We start from the raw sequence: 18321 nt of genomic DNA on the forward strand, positions 1-18321 counted from the left end.
GGTTAGTTTGAATGTTGTTTCCTCCATGTTGTTGTTCCCAGTCCACTCAATTAAAGTTGATTACTTCTGCCTCTGAGACTTCATAACACAGTAGTAACCCCTTATCCATAGTTTCACTTACTGCAGTTTCAGTTACCCATGGTCAACCAAAAATATCAAACAGAAAATTCCAGAAATAAACAATTCATAAGTTTGTTCTGAGTAGCATGATGAAATCTGGAGCCTCTACTGTGTCCTGCCCTGGACATGAATTACCCCTTTGTCCAGATTATCTACCTAGTTAGTTAGTCACTTAGTAGCCAACTTGATTATCAGATTGACTGTTGAGATATCGCAGGGCTTGTTCTCAAGTAACCCTTATTTTACTTAATAACGGTTCCAAAGCACAAGAGTAGAGGCGCAGGCAATTCAGATATGCCAAAGAGAAGGTGTAAAGTGCTTCCTTTAAGTGAAAATGCGGAAGTTCTCCATTTCACATGGGAAAAAATATCATATGCTGACGTTGCTAAGATCTAGGAATCCTCTATCCGTGAAATTGTGAAGGAAAAGGAATCCATGTTAGCGTTGCTGTCACACTTCAAACTGCAGAAGTTATGGCCACACAGTGCATGCTAATTGCTTAGTTAAGACAGAAAAGACATTAAATTTGTGCATGGGAGATAAGAACAGAAAACGGGTTCCAATTGATGGCAGTATGTGGTGCCAGAAAGCACAGGGCCCATATGAAGACTTCAGCAAGGGATCCCCTAAAATGAGTTACACCATTCAGGAACAGGTTTGGACTGAAAAATACAATAATTACTGGAGAGGCTGCGTCTTCCAGTTAACAAGCCACTGCCGCATTTCCGGCAAAGTTGAAAAAATTGAATAAGGAGAGAGGCCACATCCACAAAACTTCTAGCACAGTATATTGTTACAATTGTTGTTACAATTGTTCTGTTTCATTATTAGTTACTTACTTCCTGTGCCTAGTTTATAAACTAAACGTTACCAAAGGTATATATGTAGAGGAAAAAACAGTAGACATAAGTGTTTGGCACTATCTGGGGTTTCAGGCATCCACTGGGGGTCCTGGAACATACCCCCACCAACAATGTGGGGAATACTAGAGTTGCCTGTATTCCTATTATTGCAGTGCTACTCAAAGTGTGGCAGTCTGCAGACATTTGGTTACCAGTCTGTGATGAGACATAACAGAAACTGAGAGAAAGCAATTAGGAATTGTTAAGCAATTGGACAGTAATTCTGTCTGATGCACTTAGGTTTTTAAAAATGGGCCTTGTGTGTGTCTTTTTTTCCTTTTAGTAATTCATTTTTACTGTGTTCTTAAAAATACCAGCCCAAGACAGATTCAGAGTTTTGAAAAAAATGGTTCCTCACCATAGATACTTTGAGCAACACCGTATTATAGCACTTATTTCATTCTATCCAGCACTGTAGTTAATTTAGGTATCTGTTCTTGCCCACTAGCTAGCTTGCCTGCCTTTCTTCCTTTATCCGCTAATGCTGATATCACAGTGTTTGAGGGGGGAAAAGCTCAACAGGTGATATTGATAGAAATGGAGTTTAGATTCTGTAATCTTACATTTAAACTGACTTTTTAACATTCTCTATGAAAAACAAAGAGTGACTTTGTTTTGTTTAACCCTCAGTTATTTTTATTATATAGCCAATACCCCATAAAGAAAATAGATTCTTTACCTTTACTTTATCACTCATTCTATCAAGACTTCCATGATGTCACACTCATAGGAATAAAAATCCACCTAACATTTGTGTGATCATTTTGCAATGAAATATGACATGACTTTATCTTCAAATAAAGCAAGGGCAAGCTCATGGTGCCTACAGACTTATTAATGGACTCAGCACCAAGGTATCAATGCTAGGCTTTCAGCCTCATTTTTGCTGGGCTCATTGTTCTGATAAGAAGCTATGCAGCAGACACCCTGAAACCCCTTTTTACAATTTGCATGGTGGTCAGAATGCCAGTGTAATAAGCACAGGGTGAGTCACTCATATTTCAGGATGATACACCATTTCAGAGATACTGTATTTATCTAGTAGTAGCCTGGCTGTCACTTGGTAGATAAGCTCTCAGCTGTCCTCACTGCCTGGCTTCTCCTATATTTCCCCACTTAAGCTGTGCTCAAATCCAAGGAGTCCTGCATTCTTGGCAGATCACCTACCAAGGATCAGAGAATTTGGTAATGCTAAACTAAGCTCTTCTCCTTTGTTGAATATGACCAAAATAAAAGTAGTGATACCTAGAATCAACTAGTTCTTATAGCTATATACTCACTGTGACAGAAACATGAAAATATGTCCACAGCACTGTTCCCAAATTATACCTAATTTCTTTTTTGTCTTCTGTCACTTTCTGTTCTTTCTTAATGTTTTTGTCACTGGCAAAGAATAGTGATTATAGTGGTTGATTGAGAAGAAAGAAAGAGAAAAGTAATTGAAAAGTCATTTTAGGCTCATAGCATAAACTTGTATTAGAAAATTACAGTCATGTATACGTTCATCTAATTTCCCATTATTTAAGCAGGGAGTTAGGTAGATCAGGTACTTAGAAAAAAAACGTAAAACTAATTAAACATAACTGGAATTCTTTTAAAGGAGAATCAAAGACTGGAGCTGGAGAGCTGAAAAGCATAACTCTAATTTAATTCTCTAATAGTGCTTAACGCAAGTTTCAATACATGATTTTACCCAAAGACCAGGGGTGCATTTATCAAATAGCAAATTATTTTTCCTTAAAATCCTGAATATCTATGAGGTTGTAAAACCTGTTTTCAATTTGGTTCATCTTTTCTTTATTTTCCTCTCCTTGAAAAAGTTGATTTCATAATTCATAATTTTTATGATGGTCCCTAAACATCACTTTGTAAAAAGCAAAATAATTTCCTGTATGTACTAAGTATCAATGATCTAATAAACAGATTTTTGAAAGCCATACATTCAGTTACCACGACAGCAGTTACCAAACAAAAATTAGTAATGACTAAAAACAGTAAACACAATACAGGAATGACTCTTATAAGGCATTTATAATCAGGAAAAACACTTGTCTATGGATTTTATAGGTGTAAGATTATAACCATTATAGCCTTATCCATTCACGAGCTTTTTCACATTCTAATACATAAAAGCTGCTTTTGCATTTATTTTCCACTTGTCATTACTTAAGATAAATAATAAGTCCTAATTACAAAGTTTGCAAAACCAGGAACCAATGCCAAGAATCACCACTAAAACAGCCTGTTCTGTATTAGAAATCTAGTGTACCCCTCACCTTTAAAGAGTTCACTAATGGGTATAATCAAGCTTCCTCAGTTATCAGTCATGCTTACTTTTATCATTTATTTTGTCATTTACTTTCATTTACTTTTTTTTTTTTGCTCTGTCATTCCTCTCAACAGTATAAGTTCTGTAATACAAGGCACCTTGTCTTTTTGTTCATATTATACACCCAGAGTGCTTTCCACATAAACTACTCACATAGTTTTTAAATGAATCATCTCATTTTAGGAGAGAGAATTTTTAAAGACAATAAAAGCTCCATTATTTTTCATTTTCCTGTAATTAAATACCAGGGAAAGTGATGCATGATGCCTAGGCTTATTTGACTCATGTCAATAGAGCAGTTTACATGCCTTCGAAGCTTTATACTACAGATTTAAATGAATTAAACTTAATGTGTTCAAACATCCCACAATATTAAAAAGGTAAACTAAGTAAAAAGAAGCTGAAAAATATCTAAGATCTATGGAAAAAAGTTGCAATTATAAGTTCCCTCATGGAATTCACAGAAGTGTATAACATTTATACACTATGCCATTTCATTAAAATCACACATATTTATATATTCTTGGCTTGTGTGATTCTTAAGCATTGTGGAACATTATTATACTTGATAAACTATTGATAATATTTTCCACAGTCAAAAAGAGTAACAGGATTTGAAGAAATCTTAGAAATCACTTGGTTCCTCTATTGATTTTATATATACATATATATATAAAGTATAGTTGGTTTACAATGCATTAATTTCTGGTGTTCAGTATAGTGATTTAGTTATGTGTGTGTGTGTGTTTCCTTTCATATTCTTTTTCATTATAGGCTATTACAAGGTATTGAATATAGTTCCCTGTGCTATACAGCAGGACCTTGTTGTTTATCTATTTTATATATAGGAGTTAGTATCTGCAAATCCCAAAACTGAGATCCAAAGTGGCCAAGATCACAAAAACTAGAGGGGACCCAGATCTACTCTCAATCCAGAGTGATTTTAATGACATCACACTGATAAATAGAAGTGAGAAAGCTTACAGGACATCTTTCTGTATACTACAGTTCTTTATCTACACTGGGTACTTACAAATTTTTCTAATTTCCGAACACATTGTGGTGATTTGGTTTGTTAAAAAACTTATATTCAAATTAGCATAGGGCCAAACTATATTCCTACTTCTGGTTCTCAGAAAAAGAACATAGGAAGTCGTACTCCTACCAGTTCTCATTATCCTCTTCCTACTATATAGGTCCCTCAGAGTAACCCTGATAGTCCATGATGTTAATTCCAAGCTTACATTGCTGATGCCATCCTGGAGCTCGGTGAGAGCCTCATGAAATACCTCATCATTGGGGTGTTTCCTATTGCTTCTCAATAGATCTTCTTGTATGAGGAATGGTGAATTTCATACAACAAAATAGTTCTTCTAGCACTGAGTTTACTTTTTGTTGTTGTTGTTTTTTTAACTCTCTATTCTTAGCCATTCCAGTGGCACTTCGAGCTGCCATTTAGGTCTGCCATTCCAGTGGCACTTTGAGCACTTTGCTGCTAGAAGAAAGAGAGATTTAGCCTACTAAGCTATGTGTAAGGCCTTCTGTCAAAGCCTTTCTCCAAGGTTCAGCAGGTAGCAAAAACTCTCCTACAGCCCAACCGTTAAGTGCCTCTATACAGTTACAGATGTCACGGGTTGAAATCCCAAAGCAGAAAGCCAAAAGTAGGGTCATTATTGTTCAGGACCATATTAATTGCTAGGAGGCAGCATTATCACTGCTCCCAACAAAAGTTGGGAAGTTGGAAGAATCCTAGAAGATATGGCCCAGAATATTATTGGAGCTTATGGAATCTCTTTGCCTGTAAAAGTCTCCCAGAAGTTCCTTTTCATGATACTTTTACTTGTTAAGACTTTGTCTGTGCAAAGGATCAAAGGCAACTTACACTAAAAGGCATATATAAAATGGATAAAGTATAAATAAATTATATAAAACCAGCAGGGTTGGGGGAAAAAACACTTCCTCCAACATAATTCCTTCTAAACAAACAAAAATGTTGAAATGTACCTTAGATTATTTCTCTTTTTATATTAGGATAATTCATTCAACATATATGTAGTGATCAAGACAAGGATATCAGAGGACTGAGAGGCTAGGCAGCGTGATAGAAGAAGCATGCATTCTGAAGTCTATGGTTCAAGATCACAGATTATTCTGAAATTGGCAGAACCTATCTAAGCCTTAGTTTATCCTTAAAATAAGGGTAAGGTATACTTCATAAATTGCTTTGAACAGCAAACAAAATAACTATGCAAGTCTAAATAGGATATGAATTTATCTCTCAAGAAGCTTGCAATCTAGGTAAGAAGAAAACTATTATCTAGAGTAAGAAAGTGATGGAGTGTCCTAAGAGTTATGATAACATGCTTTGGGACTTCAGAAGAAAGAGATTTTGCATCTAAATAGGAACAAGAAGAAAGATTTCCTGGAGGGTGATGTGAAGAGTGTGTCTCGAAGGATGAGTAATATTTAGTATTGCAGATGAGCAATCGAAGTCAAGGAGTGAGGTGATGGTACACAGCTAATTGCCAGTAGGGACACAAATCCCTAATTCTACTTCATAGGATAGCATAATGGAGCAAAATCAAAAGAAAACTTGACAGTTCTATTCAAACCAATATTCTGAGCAAGTTAGAGAAAGTAACTTTTCATATCTAATTAATGTAACGACTCACCCATGGGTTCAAAGAGATAATAGCCCCACTGAGGACCACTTTACTTTATTCTGTACTTCTTCTCAGAACGTAACTGTCTCTGATGTAAAGCCCTGGAAGTACCATGCCCACCCCCCCATTACCCCAAGCCTTGCCAAGGATCTCACAGCAAGAATGGCTTCAAGCAGAGAATTCAACTGTAGATTTGAGCATCTAGGTCACTATTTAGTTGCCTTTTCCACTTCAGTCAGGGCCACCCAAGAGAAAAGGCTCATTCTAATTTCTAATGGAAATAATCTTTGTGGCTCAGTACTCTTTCTTTTTTTTTTTTTTTAATTTTCATGAATAATTTTTAATGTTGATTACATGTTGAAATGATAGCAGTTTAGATATATTAGGCTAAATTAAATGTATTATTTTTTCCCTTTTTCAGTTTTATTATGTAGAATTATTACAGTTCAACTGCATATACACATTATACTGCATGTAAATACATATATACAGTATACTGCATTTTTTTTTAGTTTTCATATATGTACTAATTATTGTTTCTAAGAACAGATTAGATCTTTAGCTTTTTAAACTTACATAGTTATCAAATGAATAAAGCAAACTACAAAATAAGAATCAACAGAATGTGGTAATCCAATCACAAAGGACAGTCAAATGTGCTTACACATATTCAAGAAATCAAAATAATAATTAGTTCATTTGTGTCCTTCTTATTATTGTTATTATTTTTTAGATTCTTCATATAAATGATGTTATATGGCATTTTTCTTTCTCTTTCCAGCCCACTTAGAATGACGATCATCAGGTCCATCCATATTGTTGCAAATGGCATTATGTTACTCTTTTTTATGGCTGAGTAGTGTTCCATTGTACATATGTAGCACATCTTCTTTATCCAATCATCTGCTGATGGACATTTGTGTTGTTTCTATGTCTTGGCTATCGTAATTAGTGCTGCTATGAACATTGGGTGCATGTGTCTTTTTGAATTTTATTTTTCTTTGGATATATGCCCAGGAGTGGGATTGCTGGATCACGTGGTAAGTCTATTTTCAGTTTTTTTAAGGAACCTCCATACTGTCCTCCATAGCGGCTGCACCAATCTACACTCCCACCAACAGTGTGGGAGGGTTCCCTTTTCTCTACACCCTCTCCAGCATCTATCATTTGTAGACTTTTCAATGATGGCCATTCTGGCTGGTGTGAAGTGATAACTCATTGTAGTTTTGATCTGCATTTCTCTGACAATTAGCGATGCTGAGCATTTTTCACGTGCCTATTGGCCATCTGTATGTCTTCACTGGAGAATTGCTTGTTTAGGTCTTCTGCCCATTTTTGGATTGGGTTGCTTGTTTCTTTGATATTAAGGTGTATGAGCTATTTGTATATTTTGGAAATTAGTCCCTTGTCAGTCACATCATTTTCAAATATTTTCTCCCATTCTGTAGGTTGTCTTTTCGTTTTGTTGATGGTATCCTTAGCTGTGCAGTTCAGTACTCTTTCAATTGCAATCACTTGGTTTCACTTTGTTTTTCTGGCAAATGACAGAAGCTTTCAAAACATTTTTGGATGTTGAGAAAGGGGATTTTTAGTGACATGTAATCTTTAAAATATATCTCATCTTTTTAAAACAAAATTAAAGAAACAAAAGAGTCCTAAGGAAAAAAAAATATGCAAGACATTAGGAGGGATCAAAAGATGGAGGTTGGAAAAGAGGCTAACAATGAACAAGGTGTAAAATTAAAAGCCCTGCAGCAATTCCAGGAAGCATAAGGGAGTTACTGGAGTTCTCTTTCTTTCTGGTATGTTTTTAAAGGAGAAAAAAAAAGTGATTCTCAAGGGAGAGTAACACAGAAAGGAAAGAGGAAAACAGCTGGCTGTGGGCCATGATTTACCATTCACCACAAAATGAGACTCTGTTTCTGCTTCTCAAAGGCCATTGTTTTTTCCAAGCAGACATAGGCTCTACTTAACACAATGTCAATTATAATGAAGAGACATAAGACATAAGGAAGAGATCTAGACAAATAACTCAGAAGACAGGGCAAAGACATAAAAGTCAAATTCTACTCTTAAAATATTACTAAAACAAAAACTCTGTATAACCGAAATAGCTCCCACATCCTAGCAACAGCTCACTTACTTCAAACAAAATATAGCAAAATCTAATTATAAAAATGCCTTCTCTTTATGATGATGTGTTTAACTGATAATTAATCCAAATTTGTGCAAATGATATGGACAACCAAGTTCTCCTTTTATAGACCAAGAATCCTATAAAAGTATCATCCACCTAAGTGGTTGTGAAGTAAACACAACCCTCTTTAATTCTTTTTATATGAAATGTTAACAGGAAAGGAAAGTAACATGTGTCATCTGCCTGGGGAAAAATTCTTATGAAAACAACAGTACAGGGTTATAGAAGGAAAAAATGTAACATATCTTAAAACAGAAGTAATGGTTGTTTCTTTGTTCCAACTTCCAACCAGGCTTTTTTAAAGGTACATTCAAACTATCACTTTTCTTATATACCCTGGTCAAAAAGACCGGAGACCTGAAAACTATCTAGGTACCAAAATAGGGTAACAAGGCTCTGCTCATAGATCAGAGATGACCTTGCAATGTTTTCTTCTTCTGGTGTGTTAGAAAACAATTTCTAAAGGGAATGCAAGTTTCTTTTTGAGATTATGAAGTGTTTTCCTGGGACTTCTAAATTCTTTGTACTGGGAAACTTTTTGTTGAATCCACAGAACATTAAGTCTGTCAAGGGTCCTACAAAGGCACAGAAAGAGTAAGCTTGGCAGTCAAATTAGACATCTTTGGGATCTTTCAGTACTTTCCAATTTATTAGCTGAGGACCCTGTCCTGAGAATAACCAGTGATGACAAGGTAGTGAAACAAGGATTTGTTACTGTCATAGTACTGTCTGTAAAAGCTTTAAATTTATGGAATCCTTTTTCTTGGAGGTGGGGGAAGGAGAGGAGGATTAGAGAGAAGGATAAGATCCCTGGCTGAAAAGATAACCTTTTAAAGTAAAGAGGAGATGGAGGAGAAAAGTTACACCATATATCAAGACCATTATTTATCATAATTCACATTCTGAAACTAAGGAAATTGTCTATAAATAACGTCTGGATTTTTCCCTTGCCAGTACATATAATTCTTAACCTTGGACTTTCTCCCTCAGAATTACTTCTTTGTCTCAAATAATCTCAAAATCACTTTTAGATATTGACTCTTTTTTTTTTTTTTTTGTCCTTTTAAGTAGATGTTATTTTTCGGAGCAGTTTTAGGTTCACACAAACAAAAATTCAGCAGAAGGTACAACATTCCCACATACCTCCCTCCTCCCTACAAAGTATCAATATCCCATACTAGAGTAGTACATTTGTTACAACGGATGAACCTCTATTGCCACATCATCATCCCCCAATGTCCATAGTTTATTTTAGGGTCCACTCTTGGTGGTGTTCATTCTATGGGTTTTGACAAATGTATGATATGTATCCACCACTACAGTAGCATACAGAATAGTTTCACTGCCCTAAAAAATCCTCTGTGCTTCGCCTATTCATTTCTCCCTCTCCCCCAAAGGTTGTTGACATCTAAAAAGTAATTTTTGAATCAATATTTATAAACATAGATGAGACTCCCCAAATTTTACACAAGTACTAAATTAACCAGCTCTTACCCACTTGAAAAACAAAATAAGCAATGTTCATTAACAGAAGGCTAATTAACCAGCAAACAAAATGCACTCCTAGTGGTAAGCAAGATTAGCAAAAAAGTTAGTGACATCTAAAGCAAAGAAAGAATAAGAAATCAAACAAGAAGAGAATAGAATGCAATCATACTACTCTCAGAATTTACATTGTTTTCTCACCTTTGAGTGCCAGTTCTAGCCATAAGGAACGAACTTTTTTTCCCCACTGAAAATTTTTATTTTTCGACAGCCTCCTAACCTAATATTTCCCATTTGCATACATTTTCAAAAATCCAATTCTGGGTATGAAATAGAATTAATGCTCAGGTCAGAAACTTTGTTTTTAGAAGATGAAATAATAGCAATGTTGGCAATAGCATAGTGGGTAAGAGAAGAAAAGTAGGTCCTCTCTATTTTTCCCCTTTTTCTCTCTGCAAAACTTCCTTCCTTATTTGATAAGGAGCAGCTAGCTTAAATTTACCGCAAAGTAAATATGAGCAATTCCTTGGAATGAGGCCTTTCACAAAGAACGTACACTGGAATGTGACATCAGCATTCCTTTTGAGTCATAGTTTGGTTCCCCACCCCTTTTCCAAGGAAACGGGAGATTCCCATAACCAGAGAGAGGCTCAGGTAGGTCTGAGGGTTCTGACGTCCAGAGGACAGCCAGGCAGGAAAGTCTCCTGGAGCTAAACCACTGGTGACAATCGTCCTTTGGGGCTAGCTTTCAAAGAGAGAGAACGTTTTCTCTGGAAGATAATCCTCTTCTAAGAGGGACGCAAGTAATGAATGACTGAAAAAAAAAAAAAAAAAGAAGAAGAATAAAGAAAAAAACTCATCACCTCTGACGGTATCACCAGCCGCGGGTGCGAAGAAGTTCATTAAATTAATGCTCCCGCTATAATGGACAGACAAGCTAGGAGGGGAGAAGACACTGAGCTGTCAAAGTCACATCAGTGACCCCAAACCACAAAGACTTAATAAAGTTGAACTTCCTGAGACAGGAAGAAGTAGTGTCACGGTCTCGCCTGAACTCGCCCTAACCTCATCCTTTTCTTTTAGGGAGGCACAGGCGAAACATCTTAAGTTTCAAACACCTCCAACCGTTGAACTTGGTTAGACTGGGAGAAATGTCCCGCGCCAGCCCTTCCTGGCGCACGCGACTCTCCGACGCTCCTGGGTTTTAGGAGTTGGCGGGGCCGCCAGGCAACCCCTCTACTGGGAGGGTCGGGTACCCGGGCGCGGGACTCCTAGGAGACCCGGAGCCAGCTCGCGACCTGCGGCCCATGCGCCGCACTCACCACCAGCAGCCAGGGGGCGGCGCCCCGCGCAGGTGAAGCGGCCACTGCCCGCCGCCCGCGCCGCCCTACCTTCTTCACTTTGGCCTCCAGGTCCATGTCGTGTATCAGAGGGGTTCGTCCTCTCGTCCGGGATCTCACGCCCAAGCTCGCCGGGCCTCCGGCACCGGTGCGGCTACTGGGGGGATCTACGGGAACTCCAGCGCCGCCGCCGCAGCCACTCGCTCGCCGCCGTCAAACTTCCGCCGCCTAGTCCGCTGCAGCCGGCCTGCGGCGGGGACCAGGAACAAAGAGTTCCAGGCAACCAATGGCAGCCGGGCCCCTCAGGGCAGCCGCCAATCACCGAGCGCCGCACGCACCTTCGCGGCCCTAGCGCGGCGCAGGCAAGGTGAGGGGCGGGGCCGCGTCCGGGGCGGCGCCCTGCGGGGCGCAAAGCGGTAACCTTGACGTGGTGTCTGTGGAAGCACCGGGTGTCTGCAGACCAGCACCTAAGGAATTGGCGACCAGCCTGCCTCAAGCTGCAGATGAGGAAGAGCCCTCCTAACCTAATATTTTTCATTTGCATACATTTTCAAAAGTCCAATTCCGGGCATTAAACCGAATTAATACGCAGGTCAGAAACTTTGTTTTTAGAAGATGAAATAATAGCAATGTTGGCAATAGCATAGTGGGCAGGAGAAGAAAAGTAGGTCCTCTCTATTTTTTCCCCTCTTTTCTCTCTGCGAAACTTTCTTATTTGATAACCTTTGCGTGTCCTTTGGCCCTTTGTCCCTGCTATGTGAAATGGTGTGAAGCTGCTCATGTGCCTTATGCTTTGATGAAGCAGTCTCCTAGCCATAAGGAGCAGCACTGGAGCACCAGAGCTGGATCCATGTCATGGCCTCATTCAGGAGCAGTTGCAATAAGTACCATTAGCATGGTGGGTCTGGAAGGATCCTAGGGATCAGTGCATTTAGGTTCCTCATTTTTCAGCAACTGTGAACTCCAGAGACAGAGGGTCCTGCCCAATTTCTTAGTCTCTTGGAGGCAGAGCTAGTGCTCATGAGTCTTTAAGCAATGTATCCAGTATATTTGGGACTGTAAACACAGCATTTTGACTATTAGAAGTGTCCTGTTTTTAGGTTCATCGTAATGACCAAAAAAAAAAAAAAAAATTATAATGGTCATATAGCAGGTGACCTTCTAAACTGACATCTACTTTCAAAAAGGAAAAAAGTCCCAAGTCATGTAGATATTTACGTTCGATTTCCCTCCTCTTTACCGTTGGAAATTTGGTAACTGAAAACACCCCAAATTCATTTTAGCCAACAGTTGTAACCTTTTGCTTACTTGGTTATTTGTTACTGTTGTTTAACATGAAACCAAGCAAGACCCTGCAGAACCTTCCCAGGGAAAGACCCATGGTGTCCCCAGCCTCTTGTTTATAGAAGAGCTTTTGCCTCCTAGGCCTTTCCTGAGTTCCAAAGAGCAAATTTAATCAAAGAAATGAGAAAATAGGGAAACAAAGGAAAACAGTCAAGCAAAACAAAATAATAATAGGTTAGCCATAAAATAAAGTTAGGGGCCTTAAGTTCCTTCTTAAGGGCTATAGACAGTATTTCTGAGCCATATCCTTGAGTTGTTTTTATAAAAACCAGGCCCCCACCAGATGAAAACTGCTGGCTACCGGCACATAGACCCCAAACCAATTGGAACCAGAAAGTTGATGATTGAAATAGCACCCTGTTACCTCACCATCAACCAATTAGAAAATTATGCACAAGTTGATCAGGCACCCTGTAACCCATACCCCTAATGTTGCCTTTAAAAACCCTCCTCTAAAAGCCATCAGGGAGTTCTGGTCTTTTGAGCATTAGCTGCCGGTTCTCCTTGCTTGGTTCCTTGCAATAAAGGCTATGATTTACCTCACCACAACCTGGTGTCAGTAGATTGGCTTTGCTATGCATTGGACGAACAGACCTAAGTTCAATTTGGTAACAAACAGAGCATTGATTTATAATGTAAATGTTTTCCTTTTTCTATTAATAAACTAAAAACAGAATGATCAAAATGTTCATACATTTTTCTTTTCACTCAGTTAAAGTAAAACTTTTCTATCCCATTTTCCAAAACCATCCTAAAACGTTTGGACCCTTGCAAAGTTTACCCAGTGTAAGCTTCAGAGAACATGAAGTTTAGTTATGAAAAAGCAGTTTGTTCTCTTTCAGGGAGCTTAACAGATGGAAAATGTCCAGTGAAAGTTTAAATAAGGCATCAAGCAAATGTTGTAATATGAATTTTGGGCTTATTTGGTGAGATTTCAGAGACAACACTAAGAAAAAGATCTGGAAACATTTTTTTCACCATAATATTTTGCCCTTCTCCCTGTCTCCCCTGCCAACCCTCCCAGCATCACTTTGTATATCATTGGGAAGGATGGAAGTTGAAATTCAGTGATTTCTACTTAGAATCATTACTATGCCAATTATATAGATGATAACATTTAGGTAGGTAAGTGTTAAGTTAGGAGGATTAGATTTCAAGTTCTTATTTAGCTATTCAAGTGTTAAGCTAAAGGGATAGTAAGGAGTTAGAACTGGCACTGTTTGATAAGATATAGTTGATACCAGAAAAATGAATAGAAAATGACACATTTCTGAATTGATCACTTATGTAGATGATTTAGGAAAAGGGAAAATATACAATGATGGGCAGAGTTTTGTTTAGTTGTGCTTTCTTTGGGGAGGTGGAGACAAAGGGTACAGTTTTGAATATACTGGGTTTGAGATTGGAATATTGAAGTGAAGTATCCAGATATAAATCTTAGAGATGACACCTGGGCTGGAATAGTGTTTTAGGAGTCAACATCTTACATAGATTAAATAACTGAAAGCCGTGAGTGGAATAAGATCAACATGGGAGATTGCAAAATAAAAGAGAATATCAAAGACTACAGTTGAGCAAAGCTGAGCAAAAGAAGCACAGAAAGGAGATGAGGGTTAGTCAGAGGGTAAGGGAAAAAAAAATAGAGTCCCAAAAACCAAGAGAAGAAATTCAAGAAGGAATCAGTCAACAATGTCAAATTGTAGAGAAGGGTCAAATTCCCACTGGATTTAACAGAAAGGAAGTCATTGGTAAACTTGGGAAGTGCTAGCTGTCATGTGAATCAGCAACAGATATGGAGAGATAGAAGAAGTAACCAGTGATATCAAGGAGGTAGAAAATAATGGAATTGAGTGATTGGCTTGGAAGGAGGGAGGACTTAGAGAAATTGATTTTGGTGACTGGTGTGATGGATGTAAATCACTTTTTAAGGTGGGAAACAGAGAAGGAGGAAGTTTGAGAAACATAAGGGGTTTCATAGTGTGTAATGATTTTGCAAGGCCAACTGGATCTGAGTTTGTCAGTGAAAAGAAACATCTGGGCTGGAGATACAGAAGACTGATTATAAATACAAAGGGACATACACATTCATATACACATATATGCATGTGTACATAAACACACACAGTCAACAGGCTGTAAACACCAGGGAAAGAAAACACCAATAGGAAAATTTTCTATAGCATGTAAGGTAAATTTTCAAGATAAAAATGACAACACCTTTTTCCTCAATTATTAATGTGGTCCCAGGAGACCTCTTTAGAGATGTTAATCACTTATAAACACCAGTTAGAGGAACTCTTGTGCTACTGGCATAGCTATTATTGCTCATTAACAGCTGGTATAGGATTACTTACTGTTCCTTAGGGATATACCAACATTTTTCAGAGCAAACAATTACCTGTAATAAGTTTTTAATTGACCAAACATTGGGGATTGGCTAAGTAAATAATAGATGATTTATATGATAGGTTTACCTTAAGATTTTTGTAATAGTAAACAATTATGATGTTATAGGAACAAAACAGAATATAGAACTGTATATAGATTGTGCTCACAACTGTGCAAAAATGCCATGCAAAGAAAAGAAACATGAGGAAAATTCACTAAAATCTCAGAGGTGGTTTGTCTGTGATTGGTGGGTCCATGGGGATTCCTTCCTTCCTCTAAAAAATATTCCATGATGATCATGACATATTTCTTAATGGAAAAACCTTATTTAAAAATATATTATTCAAAGCATTCCAGAGAGATGGTGTAGTGGCAGTATAATTTTCAATCTCCCTGAAAACCTACATTAAAAAACAAAACAAAGCAAAAAACATATCAACTGGTTAGCATAAGTAAAAGTGCATAGACTTTACAATAAAACTGGGTGACATGGTATCTCCATAAATCCCAAAACACACGAGATAAGGATAAACCACCAAGACATGAGTGTAGTAAAAATTCTGTTGGGAGAGGAAGGGAAGCAATAAGTCGGTGTCTGATGGACAGGAAAACTCAAGATGTTATTCATGATGTCCAGTTGTTCATTTTAAAACACTGACAAATTTCTAATACCAATTGAAACAGTGAAAAGTGACTGAAGGTGCTGAAGCAATTTCACTCTGTGATATCTCAAAACTAACCCACAAGGACTAGGAAGGGGTCCCACAATAAGAAAGTTTGTCAAGGGAAATCAAAATCAAGTAGGGTGAGGAAGAAGAGACAGTGGAAAGTGAAAGGCTAGAGGAGCTCTCTCCCATATGGTAGCCAGTAATCACATGTAGTTATTTATACTTAATTAGATTGACTAAAATTAATTAAAATTTAAAATTTGACTTCTTAGTCATACTAGCAATATTTCAAGTGCTCAACAGTCAGAGAGAGTAACAGAATCAGGAAATCCCGAAAGTCCTACTGCATTTTTTAGCATTTCATAAAAATAAGGGAAGGTGGAGCTCTCTGAAATTGGAAACAGTTTTCTGAGTCCTGCCTCACTGCAAAGGTTCAGGAAAATTAGTATGACATAAAAAATGAGTAACAATAAATTATCAAGGTCAAATTCAATATAAAGTTATCATAAGAAAAGAGAGAAAACAGAGCAGAATAACTTCCCTACAGATAACAAAAGAACATTAGAAAGATGTGTCCACAAAACAGAGCAAAACTGTAAGCTATTATTTTAAAACAAGCTAAAAAAAAACATTAAAAAGTTAAGGTATGTCATGGAAGAACCACACAAAGTAGAATTAGAAAAACTGAGCAGTGAGATGATAGAACTCAGGAAAGAATTAGAAATGAAGAAAACAATATTACATAAATGAAGACTAAACCAGAAAGAGCACTAGGGAAAAAAACAAGGAATGGTAAAAAAAAATTTTCTTTAAAATCAAAAAGAAATAAAGATAGAAATATAAAGTATTCTAGAGAAAGTAACAAAATATTGGCTAAAGAAATCCAACATATGGATGATGGGAGTCTTTTTCTTTGCTGAAATTAATCTGTATCTTTTCACTGTAATAAAACATAGTCATGAGTATAATAGTTTTTCTGAGTTCTGTCAATCTATTGAATCATTGAACCTGAGAATGGTCTTGGGGACCATAGACATAGGAAAGGCGTGTTTCTGTGCCATCATGTCTGAAGCTTTTGCTGGAAGACTTGAAACCTGGGTTTGGCTAAATGGTGAGGGTTAGAATTATCTGAAAGCACTTCATGTGTCTAGTGGGTGATGGCTGGTGATGAGGACTATCAGCAAGAACATCGACAAATGGCCTTTCTGTGAGTTCTTTCAGCAGGAGCTAGTCTGAACTTCTTCACATATGATAGCTGGGTTCCAAGAATAAACATCCTTAGAGAGCAAGGTGGACGTGACTGACATTTTTCTGAACTAGCCTCATAAGTCTCATGGCATCGCATTTACTAAATTCTGTTGATCAAGATAGTCACAAAGGTCCACTCAGGATCAAGAGGACCTAGGCTTTACTGTGCAATAGAAAGAATGTCAATATCACATAGTAAGAATGTGGTCTGGAAGAAATTTTTGTGGCTGTCTTTGGAAAATACAATCTGTCACCCTTGTATCTCTAGCCTGTAGCCATAGATTTGATCTCTCAGCAACACATCTGGATTTTTATCTATCCCCTCTAACCTCAATTTAATTGCCTGCTCTAGGCCACTGTCCCAAAAAAGCCAGAGATAATAAAAAGCTTCACCTTGCCACAGGGCTGATCCTAGTTTACTGTATTTTGAAATAAGGGTTTTGGAGAATAGTCTAGCAGGGAGTACACAGGAGATAATTTGGTGGATCATGGGAGATTAATCTTCCCCATTTCTCTGATTGTTTCTTAAAGCACCACTCTAAGACAACACATTGCATTTAGTATAGGGCGAAGTGTTCAATTTTTGTAATCAGCAGAACACATGATTTTTTGACCTTCTGCTATTTTGGATTTCTGGCGAAAGGTGAAAAGGGTTTCTCTTAACAACACTATTGATTAATCCCAAGGGATCCTTTCTTCTTCTTGATGAACCAGCTTGGATCCTAGCTTTTCTCTGTCTTATAAGTTATGAAGACTTCAAGACATCATTCACACCCTCTAATACTCTGACATTTGCAGGCCCCTCAGGGCATTGGGGTGGGATGGGGAGGGTATGATAACCAACTCTTTTAATATCATTTTCAAAGGATTATATCTCATCATAGCTTCCCCCCACCAACACAATCACATACTAAGGTCTTTCCTTTGCAATACTTCATTTTCTGATAGTAATTTCTCAGTATCATGCCATTATCTGGTTGCATGGGGCGGAAACATATTTTGGATTGCTTTAAGCCAGTTAGTTAGGTTTATTGACTTTATTAGAATTCTCTTCTCTCTCTCTCTCCCTCCCTCTTCTTTGTAGCAACATTCTCTCAGATCAGCTTCTCCATGTCATGGGGGACAAGACTACAGATAGTTCCAGCTCACATCTTTCATAACCAAATGAAATAAGGCTTTTCTTTACAAGTTCAATTTTGAAAAATTTTAGGGGTAATCTATGACCAGTCATGCTTTCTCTTCTTGTTAAAGTACAGAGTCACAAGTTGTTATTATCTATTTAAGTCCCTTATAATCTTAAGGCAAATACTGGCAGAAAATACACATTTTTCTACTCTAGGAAAAAAATATTTTCTTTTGTTATTTTGATTGAGAAAACTCGCTACTGTTGCACCAAAATGTAGTAAGATTTATTTTTAACCTAACTATAGAGCACTGAATAATTCCTTTTGAATCACTGGATGAATTTAGAAATGACGTAAAAAGCAGAAAGGAAAGATACTATCTGTTTCTCCCATAAGTCAGTGTTAAATGTTAACAAATAATGCTAAGTATATGCTCACTGCTTTCCTAGGCAAACAAGGAAAATGTGATGTAAAAACTAGGATTGTAAAATAAAAGTATGAGACATTATAGCA

At 37.5% G+C, this 18321-nt stretch overlaps 2 protein-coding genes across 2 annotated transcripts in view; one reads left to right on the top strand and one right to left on the bottom strand.

Moving 5' to 3' along the window:
- The window catches only part of TES (testin LIM domain protein), a 45682-nt gene extending 34348 nt beyond the window's left edge, over nt 1-11334 (bottom strand). The window contains exon 1 of the mRNA XM_010947634.3: nt 11088-11334. Within this exon, the coding sequence (XP_010945936.1) occupies nt 11088-11114 (27 nt within the window). The 5' untranslated portion in view covers nt 11115-11334. The remainder of the gene's footprint in view (nt 1-11087) is intronic.
- Nucleotides 1-18321, top strand: part of TFEC (transcription factor EC) — a 338168-nt gene that overhangs the window by 119830 nt on the left and 200017 nt on the right. The window lies entirely within an intron of this gene.

This window comes from Camelus bactrianus, chromosome 7, assembly GCF_048773025.1.
Source record: "Camelus bactrianus isolate YW-2024 breed Bactrian camel chromosome 7, ASM4877302v1, whole genome shotgun sequence".
In the NCBI taxonomy this organism is placed as follows: Eukaryota; Metazoa; Chordata; class Mammalia; order Artiodactyla; family Camelidae; genus Camelus; species Camelus bactrianus.